General features: G+C 28.4%; 1 protein-coding gene across 1 annotated transcript in view; it reads left to right on the top strand.

Moving 5' to 3' along the window:
- Nucleotides 1-13,170, top strand: part of LOC142321173 (cell adhesion molecule Dscam2-like) — a 267,607-nt gene that overhangs the window by 228,442 nt on the left and 25,995 nt on the right. Inside the window, exons 18-20 of the mRNA XM_075359168.1 lie at nucleotides 1,429-1,587; nucleotides 4,197-4,327; nucleotides 6,109-6,262. Coding sequence (XP_075215283.1) covers nucleotides 1,429-1,587; nucleotides 4,197-4,327; nucleotides 6,109-6,262 — 444 coding nt within the window. The remainder of the gene's footprint in view (nucleotides 1-1,428; nucleotides 1,588-4,196; nucleotides 4,328-6,108; nucleotides 6,263-13,170) is intronic.

Here is a 13,170-nt window from a genome sequence, read left to right as displayed (position 1 = left end):
AATATTATATAAATTTAAAGTGAAAATATCAACAACCAAAAGCATATTTTTAATAAATTGTTCCCCACAGATCATCAAAATTAAACTATATTGGGTGCCATTACAATGCATCCCACTCGGATTTGTTAGTGGTTTATAAACATAACACTATGCTTATAAACAACTTAATGGTTAATGGAATTTATTAAATTCCACTTAATGGAATTTAAAATCTATCATGAAACAAAAATTAAACTAAAACTGAATAATATGTGGAATATATTTTTTACACCTAAGGTTGGATTCTTTAATGAAAAAAAAAACTATTTACCTATTATATTTTTTGTTTAAAGAATGTGATTTACTTTGTGTACAATTATTGCCATACATTTTAATTGCTAATCATAATTACTAAATAAATATAACAAATTATAGGGTCACAGGACTTTCTAAAATAAAGAAGTAAATTTTTAATTGATTTAAAAATGAATTCATTGATTTGAATTCATTACTTTTTATATTAAAGGAGCGCTATTTTTATATTTTATTAATTAATCAATTAATAATAGTTATTATTATGGTTTGAGTAAAATTAGTGCGAAAAAGATGTTAGTAGCTAATTACAAAGAATAATATTTATTTAAGTAAATATTGAAATATTTTGTCAATTCAACCTGTGAATACTTCTTTTTGTATGTTTGTTAACTGATGAAAAGAATATGTTAATAGATAAGTCATAATTAGGGTGAACGGCAATTTCCCAAGTGAATTAAGACAATTTATTTAACATAACATTTTGAAATAGAACATTATTTACTAAGTCCCGCTTTACACTACGTGTCCCATCTTTTTATCACTATGATGCATGTAAAAATAATATCAGAGGTATTTATTTTTTTTCTCTTAGGAATAAACTATTATAACATAAAAAATATGCATTTTATTGTTAAAAATATAATTTTATGTATTAGCCATAAAAGTTTGGTCTTTTTAAAATAAGATGACATTTTATTAATCTTGTTTGCATTTCTTTTAACATTACCCTAATAGGAATTAAAATACTTGTAAATTACATCATAATAACTAATAATGATGATTCCACATTACCAGGATTAGTTGAAAGAGATTGCATATATAATAATAAGGTTTGAAATAATAATTTATTTGCTTTCCATTGAGAAAATCGGTTATTAATCAGTCTGACCCAAATCTGATTAACCAATTTTAAAGCACATTAATCAATTGTTAATCAGATCTGGACATAATTTTCTGTGAACAAATAAGGGCATGCTATCTACATTTAATTTTGACTAATGACTAACTATCAGTAGAATTTAAATTTTCAAAATGAGTGAATTTTAAGTTCAGTAAAGAGTTTTTACAATTCAGATGTTATTTGTATTTTGATTGTGATTTTCATACTAATTTTATTTCAGTTCACTTTAATAGGTGATCCAGTTGAGGTAGAAATTAAAAAAACTACAAATCTCGAGACTACATTACATGGTTTGATGAAATTTGCAAATTACACTGTGAGAGTCCTCGCTTATACTGGTGCTGGGGAAGGTGTGCATTCCCCAGCTATTTACTGTACTACGGATGAAGATGGTAATAATTATTGCAGTATCTGTTATATTTACTGAATATTATTAAATAGTGATGATAATCCAGTGTAAAAAATTTAAGTTTACATAAAAATTTTAACTGTTGTAAAATAAGATCAAAAATTTTAAACTTAAAAAATAGTAAACCTTTTTTAAATTGAGTATATTTGGTACAGCAGTAACATAACATACATATATCATACTAGAATAACATTAAATCAACATCCAAACAACAGCCTGTAGTGGAAATCCAGAGCAACATTTCTTTTTTATAGACTGTGATCTTAACGTTTGAAATTCTAGTCTGAAAATTAATTGATTATATTAACTGACTTCTTCATAGTTTAGAAATTTTTTTTTATGATAACTAACTTTTTTTTTAAACGTTTCAAATATATTAATTTTGTTTGAGTTTGCTGAAATAAATTTATTTAAACTGATCAATGTCATCTAAGTGCAGTTTAATTAATGTAATAAATTGTGGAAGTAACTTATCTTATATTTTTGTATTATTTTATTGTTTTTTCCAGATTTATTTATAATGTAAAATATATAAAACATAAAAAATTATTACGTCTTTGCCATTTATCTAGAAGGTTCTGGGTTCAAATTGCAGTGATGCTGGCATTTTTTCACATGTTAAAGATTTATTTCTTATTTCAAAACACAAAACCAATAAAAAACTGTTGTGAGTTATTGAGCCAGAAAAGTTTGATAGATTATTTTTCTGTCAATTATTTGTTGTACAGTTGATTTTTTAAAAATTGCAATTAAAAACAGCTTACTCTATTTTTTTTTAATTTGTAGTTTTGTAACTATTGTTACCAAATGTAACATTTTTGTCTCATTCCTGAGAATCTTATCTTGTTTAAGAAAAAAAAATTCCATAAAAATCTCACTGGGAAAATGTTGAAAAGTTTATAAATAATAAGGAATCAAACTTTTTTGTACTTATAAGTTTGAATATGGTTTTGTAAGAGTACCATATTTACTTGAAAATAAGACCCCCATTTCTTAACGTAATTTTACAAGGCGGCAATTACAAACGAGTATTTTAGAAAATGAAAATAAAAATAACTGTATTATTGAACAATGAATTTAGTATGTTTTATTAAACACTAACTATTGTAAGTTGTACAGATAAAAAAGTCTTGTCATTTCGGGGTGCATACTATTTGACATCAGGGGCGTGGCTTTGTTCAGGTTTACAGGTACCGGTATGTCTGAAAACAGAAATGAACAACTTCCGAATTTACAGTTTGAACCACTTGCCGTTATTTTAACAATGCAAAAAGTGTGGTATTGTGTTTTAATTACCTGGAACACAGTTATTTACGTGGAGTCACTTCTGCTTTCATCATCATCCTTGGTTTTAACCATCATTGATGTAAGCCTCTCCCTCAGTTGTGTTGTCAGAATCCTCGTATATGAGGTGATCTTCCACTGCATCCAACGCGCAGGAGAAGCCAGTTTTCTGAAACTCTTGTTTTTCATTTTTGGAGTAATTTCCTCCCAGGCTTTGACAATCCACTTGAAAAGAAGTTTTGTTGAAGGTTTCTGTATTTAACCACTCTTCGTGAATGTGTGATTTTCATCTGCCATACATTTATGTAAAACTTCTTAACGTAGTCCTTGAATGGCTTATTGATGTTCACGTCTAAGGGTTGCAGCACAGAAGTGAGGCATACCAGAATAACTACAGCATCTGTGTGCATTTCATTGATTTGATTCTTCACAGAATCTTCAAGATGTACTTGGAAGCTATTTAAAATGAGAAGTTCTCGTTTCTTTAACATTGCTCTAGGGTAGTGATTCCAAATGACTTCTAGCCAGTTGCACATTTTAGTTTTGCATCCATTGACTCCTTATCTTGTATGTGAGTATGTAAACCTCTTGGTAGTTTTCCCTTCAGCAAAATTTTTTTCTTTTAAAAATGACATAAGGAGGCAATTTTTTTCAACTGCACAAATGGCTAACAAAACTGGCATCTCATTTTCTTCTGTTCCAGCTGTTTTGACCAGTACACTGCATTCACTCACATTGATTAGAGTTGTGTTCCATGACATTTCAAAAGAGACAGGTGTTTCATTAGTGTTTCCAATCTGAGATATGAGGTACTGATTTTATCCTCATGTAGTATCTATCATTGAAACTCCAAAACTTTGTCAGGATATTCTGCTGGTAGTTGTTGGCACAAATAAGTTTTCCGCTTCAAATTAATTACTTTTCTTCTCATTAATCACACCACCCACCCAAGACTGGCTTTAAAGTAATTAACATTTACATTGTATTTTACTACTTATACTTATAATTGAGGGGGGTCTTATTTTTTAATAAATACAATCTTAAGTTTGTTAGTAAGTGTATAACTTAGTTAAATCAGCTCAGAATTTGGCTTTTATCAGAGTAACTTTGAGTTATAAATTTACATTAACTGTATATATCAAGTGTGCAGAAATTAACTTTTGCACTTAGCTTTCTATATGACAATATTTTGTTGTTTTTATACTATTTATTTATATTTTTAGTACAATAAAACAATATAAAACATAAGCAGAAATTGTATAGTTAATTAGATTACATGGACTATTTTGTCACATATATTTTTCATAGTTCCAGGACCACCTGAACAAATCAAAGCCCTAGTTATGACATCTGATAGTATTTTGCTGGCATGGACTCGTCCAGTCAAACCAAACGGTATAATTATTAAATATACAGTCTACATAAAGATGCCTGAAAAAGTAATTACTTTTATTATTTCTATCATTAGATTTATTTAATGTCATTGATTTATTTATGAATGTAATAAGTTATTGATAAAATGGGTTAACCTAAGAAGTTGGGTAATTAAATAATTAAGGTAATTAAAAGTTTGTAGTTTTGTAATTCTTGGTGTAGATTGTTAATGTATTAGATTTAACTGCTACATATATAGATCTAATACAACTATGTATGATGTAATATTATTTGTATCTGCTATTACACTGCTACTAAAATATATTCATGTTAATTGGTGGTGAATAGTTGTGGAACCTTATATGTATAAGATTTCAACTAACAAGAGTATACATTTAGAAAAACAGTAATTATTTACTAAGTGAATATTATTTATTCTAGCTGAAATTGTTAAACGTAGATAGATGTATATAAAATAAAAATAATAAACTTTATTTTTCAGATTATAGTTCATTACATTGTCTATGTTTAATTGTAAACAAGTTGAATTTTATATCTGTTTGCTTCATATTACCAGTTGCGTACAGATCCCTTACTGATATAGTTTGAAACGGTTATTTTGTTTCAGGCAGTGGTTGTATCATGAGTTTTGTTTTGAAGCTCTACATGAATTTTTGATTCTTTGTGTAAGACTAACTAATATAGTATTCAAGAACATAACAATCTGGTATTTTGTACTTGGTAATCATAATCTAGTAAAGCGTGGAACAGATAATATAAAAGTAACTTACAAAATTCTGTCAGAAAACAATTCTTTAAACAGACTGATGTTACTAAGCTAAGGAAGGGAAAATCTATTCATTATAAACTTTATTCAGAAATGAGGGTTGTGGACATAATTTCAAATCATGCTTTGCTATTTATAATGCTACAACATCACATTAAGGATTCTGTGACAAAAATTTGTATTTCATTCTCAAACATTATATTCATTCAGTTATAGAACAGATTACTATTAGTATGTTACACTACTGAAAGTGGAATTGTAACTTTTATACATGTAATACTATTTTAGCATTTTGAGATGCAGGTTCCACTCCACTACTTTGATATATTTTGTTAAATTATTTTAAATAGTGGTGATTTTGTACATTTCACTTTGACATTTTGTCTTTTTGGTACATATTCTTTGTGGTATCTGATATTGAATTTGCAGTGTCAGGTGAAAGTTCATCAATAGGTTTCAACTGCTGCAGTTGGATGAAAAAACTTTGTGAAGAAGCTTTATGGGGTTTTAGAAACTTATGGCCATTTCATTTTCACTTTTCAGTTGAAGGTTCAATAATTCTTTTGATATTTTGTCTAATATCAGCAATTTAATGTAAATTTTTGGTGTGCCTCATTGTTATCTTTATTTATACATCTAAAACATAAAAACAATTTTCTTTAAAGAAACTGTTCTTTAAAATGTGTGAGTAGATAATCATGTTGTTAGATGTTATCTAATACTGATCCCTGCACACATGTAGGTTTACAGCTTATAGCCATGGGGGCTGTGTCCTTTCATCCTGTTTACAATATAATTTGAACAAGAACTTTGAACAGATGTCTGTTTAGTGAAAGAGTATTTAAAGCATGAAATCTTTTAAAGGTAATTAAAACTAATAGTTAATCCTAAAATTTCTAAAATTTTAATTTTTGTCAAATACTGGTAGAACCACATAAGTTTTAATGCAAATGACCAGTAATGCTTACTAGTTATCTATAATAATGTTTACTGGGCAGTATATCATGAGCTCTTAGCATATTTAATTATTATAAATTACTTTAAAATGTTAATTTGCAGGAAGTAAAAGAAGTAGTATTTGGTGATAACGTTCATATCTATGAATGTCGAAGATTGAAAGAATTTCAGCGTTATGACTTTTGGGTTTCAGCTTCAACTTCTGTTGGAGAGGGTGAACCCTCAAAAAAAATTACAAAATCACCAATGTCTAGAGGTAAATATAACATAAAATTAGTCATGTTTACATTATTCTTCTATTTATCATATCACTGTTATATTATAATTTGCCAACCACTTAACTATTAAAACATTAATATTAATATGAATTTATGAAAATTTAATTTACTCTAAAAAAAGTCCACATCTAAACATTATGAAAAATACAAACACAAAAAAAATATGTAAAATACTAATATAATTAATGAACAGTGCAATTCAAATTAAATCCACTTCTTGGCCACATTATAAAAGTATCCATTTGTAATTTAAAAACCTGCCAGCCAAAACTAGATATAGAACCAAAGAGAAACAGAAAAATACTAGTTTCATTAATATAAATTTAGTGAAGACATCTCAATATACATAAAAAGTAACATTTCTAGACGAACTACAATACAGAACTCCTTCACCAACAACAAACAACCTCATAAAATGTTTGGGAAATATGCTCACTGATATGTAATTTGTTAATAATTAAAATAACTGAACATATATATATATATATACTATTTTTTTTAAATCAATTCTTTTAAGAATCCTACTCATCTGTACTATATACAAATATATTTATTTTATTAAATCAACCAAAATACAGAATAAATGAAGTAGGATGACTTATTCCACTATATTTGCAGGAGCACCTTCGCAATTTACTCAACTCTATTATATATTCATCTCAAATTACATCACAAACTTCGTAAAATATAATAATATACGTATCATGCATTTATTTAAAATTTAAAACATTTAATCTTTATATTTTTTTATTTTAAACTTTTTCTCAGTTAAATTAAAAATTAAAACAATATTATTTAAAAATTAATTAAAATTCAATTGTAAAAATTTTTACAATTTAATTTTAAATGTTAATTTTAATTAATTTTTCCTATTTTTAAATATTGTTTTAATTTTTAATTTAAGTGAAAAATAAAATAAAAAGATTAAATGTTTTAAATTTTAAATAAAATAAATAAATGCATGATATGTTATATTTCACAAAGTTTGTAATGTAATTTAAGATGAATATACAATGGGCTGATGATGCGAGTAAATCATGAAAGCGCTCCTACATACATAGTGGAATAAGGTAAGTCATCCTACTTTATTTATTCTGTACGTTGGTTGATCTAATAAAATAAATATATATATATATATATATATTTATTATTTATATTACTTATTTATATATAAGTATATGTATATATATATATATATATAGAAACATCTATTCTATTACACAAAGAGGGAGAGGGTTTTTGTTTATTTGGGATAAACAAAAAAACTATTTGATCAATTGCAACCAAATTTTTTACTCATATTTCTTGTCATAACTGAGGTTTTTAAATGTATTTCATCTCAGAAAAAAAAAAGAAAAAAAAAATATATATAGTAGTGGAGATTTGCCGGTTGAAGCACAAACTTAAATAAATTGAATCGAAGAACTGTGAAGTGTGAGTCTCATATCACTATGTGAGCTGGGTTTGAACTGAATGAGCTGAATCAATCGAATGAATAATGTTACAAAAATAACAGAAATAAATTAACTTTAAATACAATATATTCAATAAATTAAAAAAAAAATTGTTTAACAGTAATGGACTTCCCATGGGGACTGTGTGTGAGGCTAGACTGGTAGGGTATGTGAGCACCTCGTGGAAGGATAAACCAATCATCACCATCAATTTATAACAAATGGGGTGCTGTTTTAGGGAGGTGCAATAGGGTCCTCTTACCCACCGGGTTGGTCTAGTGGTGAATGTGTCTTTGCAAATCAGCTGATTTCGAAGTCAAGAGTTTCAACGTTCAAATTCTAGTAAAGATGTAATACTTGACGATGATTCCCGAGGCTAAACAGGAAAAAATAGAAAAAAGGGTACTCTTATATTTCTGCAAACAATAGTTTGATTTTCAAAATTCAAATGGGGTATTTGTTAGTAGATAGAAGGCTAACTTTTGCATATATTGGGTACACTCTTGATCTAATAGGTCACAGTTATTCAGAAATGTTATATCTTTGCAACTCATCTTGCAATTTTCAAAATTCAAACGGAATATTTGCTAGACGTTTATGCCTGTACTGTTGTATAAAGAAGAGGGTTTTTGTTGTTTTGGATAAACAAAAACACTACTCCATCAATCACAACCAAAGTTTTACCCATATTTCTTGGCATTGAGAAGGTTTTTAGATATATTTCATCTCAAAAATCTTGAAAAATCATTAACAGCAACAATAAAAAACAACGTTAAAAAGATAATGCTTTAATGCGTGTATAAGTAAGTAGTATGTTAACTCTCTGCTAAGCGGCGGACATGTTGCACTTCATACACAACTTTTTCTCAGTTCAATCTACTTATTATGAGAGCATACACTGCCAATACCTATTAATATTTCAATGCATGCACACATTGTATATTGTAGTATGTTCAGTCTACTTATCAAGAGCATTTACTGCCAATACCTGTTAATGTTTCAATGCGTGCATATGTTAGTATGTTATTTACAACATATGTTATATGTGTGCTTACTTAGTATGTACATTGTTGTTGTATTGTATGTTCATGGCAGCGGACACGTTGTGGTGCACTTCATGCAACAATTTTTTCACAGTTCAGTTTACTTAATTAGGAGAGCATATGCTGCCGATACCTGTTAATATGTATGCATATAAAGTTTGTCTGTTCTCGCATCACACTAAAACTGACTGATCAATTGCTTTCAAATCTCCAGGATACATTTGTATTATCCCAGGGAAGGTTTTAAGCCATAGACCAAGACATTAGCTCCCTTGAAGATTAAGAAATTAAAAATATTCATTATTTCTTCATCCCAAGGATGGTGAAGTTGTGAAAGAAAGATATTTATTAAGTAAAAAAGATTAATCCTTTTACTTCATTATAATATTTCCGGCACCATGTCAAAGAAATAAGTTATAAATCTTTCGTCGTTGAAGGTGCTTGTACTTCAGTTACCATAGTTACAACTATTCTGTCTTTTGTAGTTTAGTTTCTTTTCCAGGTTTCTATAAAGTCTGAACACTTTAGCCTGAGTGACAACCAAAACAAGCTCCGTGGGTGTCCAGGGCACTGGTCCCTCTGGCAACATGGGAATGGCGAGTGAAACAACCTCTGTGGCCCTGGGGTAGGCCCTTTGGCACCCCTGAGTTGGCTCCGCATACACCTGAACCTCGAGGGTCTAGGATCTGGCTTAAAAGCAGCTAGTATATTGATATTCTTAAGCTCAGTAATGATAAGAAATTAAATAATATTAACAAAATTAAAACATTTAAAGATATTTCTATTTCTTAGGAATCAGCAGATTCTAAGATTCTTTTACGTAGTAATCAACTGAAATTCCCACACAAATAATCATTGTATGTGATAATGAAATTGAGTTTTTGGGTAGAAAACACCAATTTATAAAATGAAGTGAATAATTTAGGAATGTTGTGCGGTATCAATGTATCAATACAGATAAAGTTTGTGATTTTCCTAATCTTCCTAGAGAAAATGTCATTGCTATTGTTAAATGTGTAGGAAGTACAGTAAGATATTAAGTGAACAGATAAAATGATTTAATGAACATATTAAATGATGTGATTGATGTTGTTCATCACATTATTCTAGCTAACAGCAAATATGGATATCACAAAATATCTTGAAATTTTTTAGGCGTATTAGAATTGCAGAATTTATAGCTTTTAAAGTGAAGAAAGTAATCAATTCTGCCAAGATGGGCTTTCAGAGCAAATTAAAGTTTATTATTCCTTGTAATTTGTCCAGTGAGAATAGAGTTTGAATTAAAAAGGCTCTAATTTTCAGGCATGTTAGTAATTTCAAGCATTTGTGTTTTTAAAATTGTAAAGTTCTCATGTGTAAAAAGGCCAGTAAATTAAAATTATTAAATTAATGGGGTCTGCAACCTTAAAGACTTGAAAAGAATATGATTAATAAACTTTCTATTTAAGTTTGTACTTTATTTATTTTATCAATGTATAAAGTTGAATATCATTTTCTATACCAAAAATGTAGTTGATTTGCTTCTTTATTGGCTGATCTGGAACATTAATTTCATAGACTGATTTGATTTGACTTTAGTTTATGCTTTAGTATCACTGTTAAGTACATTAATTATTAAAATTACCTTTGTTAAAACTTGTCTATTGTAATAATTATGTGTTTATATTAATAGTTTTTATTTTATTTCTGTATAAAGAAATAATAATATGGTGTATTATCATTTATATTTATTCCACACTTCTTGTGTACAGAATTTGCTGTTAAGTGTACTTTTTTTCTCAATTATATTGGATTCATAGAATGTAATGAAGATCTAAAAAAAAAAACTGTAGATGTATATTAAATATAAGAAACATGTAGAATAAACCGCAGAATTGTTTAATTTTGATGAATTAAAGGGGAGAAGTGACTTGCATCACCAAGATACTAAATGGCTCTTAACACCAAGTATAAATGTTTCTGTATTTAGTTAGTTAAATCAGTATTACTCATAGTAATATTTATAATCAATTTAAGCAATAATAATAATAATTTTCTTTAGAAAATTTATTCATAATAATATAGTTTCTTTATTTTATAAAGTGGAACATGCATTAACCAAATGCTTAGTTCTTTTGTCAACAAAGGTAGTGAGTTAGAATAAAATTTAAATTCGAAGTATAATATTTTTTATTGTACTTGATAGATTTTTATTAATTTTGCTAAAAATTCAGTAGGTACTTCATTATACTATTTGTACATTAAAAAAAAAAACTTATGAGAGTTGTGATGTGATGGGGCCAGTTTTACAGTTTACAGTTTGCTGTGATTATAAACTCAGATTTGTGAGTCATTAACCAAATCTTTTAATGTTAACCACGTAAAGTAAAAAATTCCTTTTGGCATGGCAGAAGGCAGAGGTAAATTTCACTGGTGTTAAGTAGGGGATAAAAAATATTTCCACATTAAAGTTAAGAAAAACTTCAAATTTAATCAATACAACAATGGTTGCATGTAAAAAAAGTCAACATGTTTAGCATATGACAAGCCTCATCTTCTTACAATTCCAGCAATATTTTGGTTATCCCTTGCCGTAACGGTTGGTCATATCAAAAATTGTGTCAGACAAAAGTTTTAGGCTATGTTTAGAGGACTAATGACCACTTTAAACCGATTTGATAATGTGCCTATTAAGGGAGGTATGATTTTTTTGTCTTTGAAACCCCATTTTTCCACCCCCTGGACTAATGGTTGGTGATATAAAAAAAACTACACTTAGATAAGTTTTAGGTCCTTATCCAAAGAATAAAAGGAACTTCAAATGAATTCAATGTTTTACTTAATAACAAAATCATAGCAATATATTGTTTTTTTTAAAAAGCTCCCTTATTTCCATTTCCATTTTCTTTTAAAAAACATTCTAATAATGCTGTTGAAGATGCAGTAGCAGTAATTACATTCTTATTTTTTTCATTTGTGCATCGATGTTGTGGTTGTTATTGGATAAATACAGAGTCTGGCAGAAATAACTCTCTGCTAGTGGAGCGCTGCTAATAATACAGGATGTGAAATCTATTGAAATGTATTTTAAAAATGGTGATTCTGTTATCAACACAAAGGGATTATTTTATTCATACTTTTGGCTAGGTCAACACACTGCAGTACCCAGTAAGAAGACAATTTAGTTATGGGTGTCCAATTTCAGAGCTATCAGTTCAGCTAAGAAGAAAAAACAATCAAGAGGGCGACAAAATGTTTGTACACCGGAAAATATTGAAGCAGTGGGACAAGCAGTTACACAATTTCCATGTCCCTTAGCTCTTAAACATGCTGCTGCATTACAACTTTCTGATCGGATTGTAAGAAGAATTTTACACACTGCCTTACAGTTTCATTTTTACAAAATGATGGTCATGTAGGAGCTAAATAAATGTGACTGAATTAGTCATATTGCTTCTTGCCAGGTAATTCTGGAAAATGTTCCAGTGAACTCAATTGTGCTGACAAGTAACAAAGTCAATTTTCGTTTTATCGGATTGTGTTAACAAACAAAATTTTTGATACTAGGCAAAAAATAATCCCCTACAACTCCATGAGCGCCTTCTGTATTCTGAGCATATTACATTTTGGTTTGCAGTTGCTAAATCTGGAATAATAGCCATAATTTTTGGGGAAAAAAGGCAATCAGTTAGAGTAACTAATGAATGTTATGTAAAAATTTTACAAGACTTCTTGCTACCAATACTTAATGAACTCTGAAACCAAGCCAAAAATTTATGGTTTCAACAAGATTGGGCTCACACAGCAAGGCAATGAATTTCCTCAGAGAAATATTTCCCAAACTTCTTATTTGTCAATGAGGAGACATTCCAATTGCCTACATGGTCACCCAATCTTGCAGCATCTTGGGACATCTAGAGGATTAAATCTTTAAACAGAAGCCAAGAACCCTTGATCATTTAAAGTTGCTATCCATCAACAGATCCCTGCAATACCATTCAAAATGATAAGAAAAGTAATGCAAAATTTAAGAGAGAGGTTAAAAACCTGTGTAGATAGTGAAGGTTGGCATAAAACAACCAATTTTTAAAAATTAATAAAAGGTATGTGAAAATATATGGAAAACGCTCTTCTTTCAGAATATATTTAACTTTTTTAATTATTTTGTTGTAATGTCTATTTTATTTACATTTCAAATATGGGAGTTTTTTCTACCAGACCATATTATATAAAAATAGAATAATGAAGTTTATATTAATGTTTTTTTTTTCAAACTTTAAAATCTATATGGAAAAGTATGTTTACTTTCTAGCTGGTTTAAGAAATTGATAACTAAATCTGTATCTATACTTACCTCATGTCCTCAATGAATTGTTAAACTGTTTGATGTTAAATTACTTGAAAGGT

This window comes from Lycorma delicatula, chromosome 3, assembly GCF_047948215.1.
Source record: "Lycorma delicatula isolate Av1 chromosome 3, ASM4794821v1, whole genome shotgun sequence".
NCBI lineage: Eukaryota > Metazoa > Arthropoda > Insecta > Hemiptera > Fulgoridae > Lycorma > Lycorma delicatula.
This window is presented reverse-complemented; position numbering and strand designations above follow the sequence as displayed.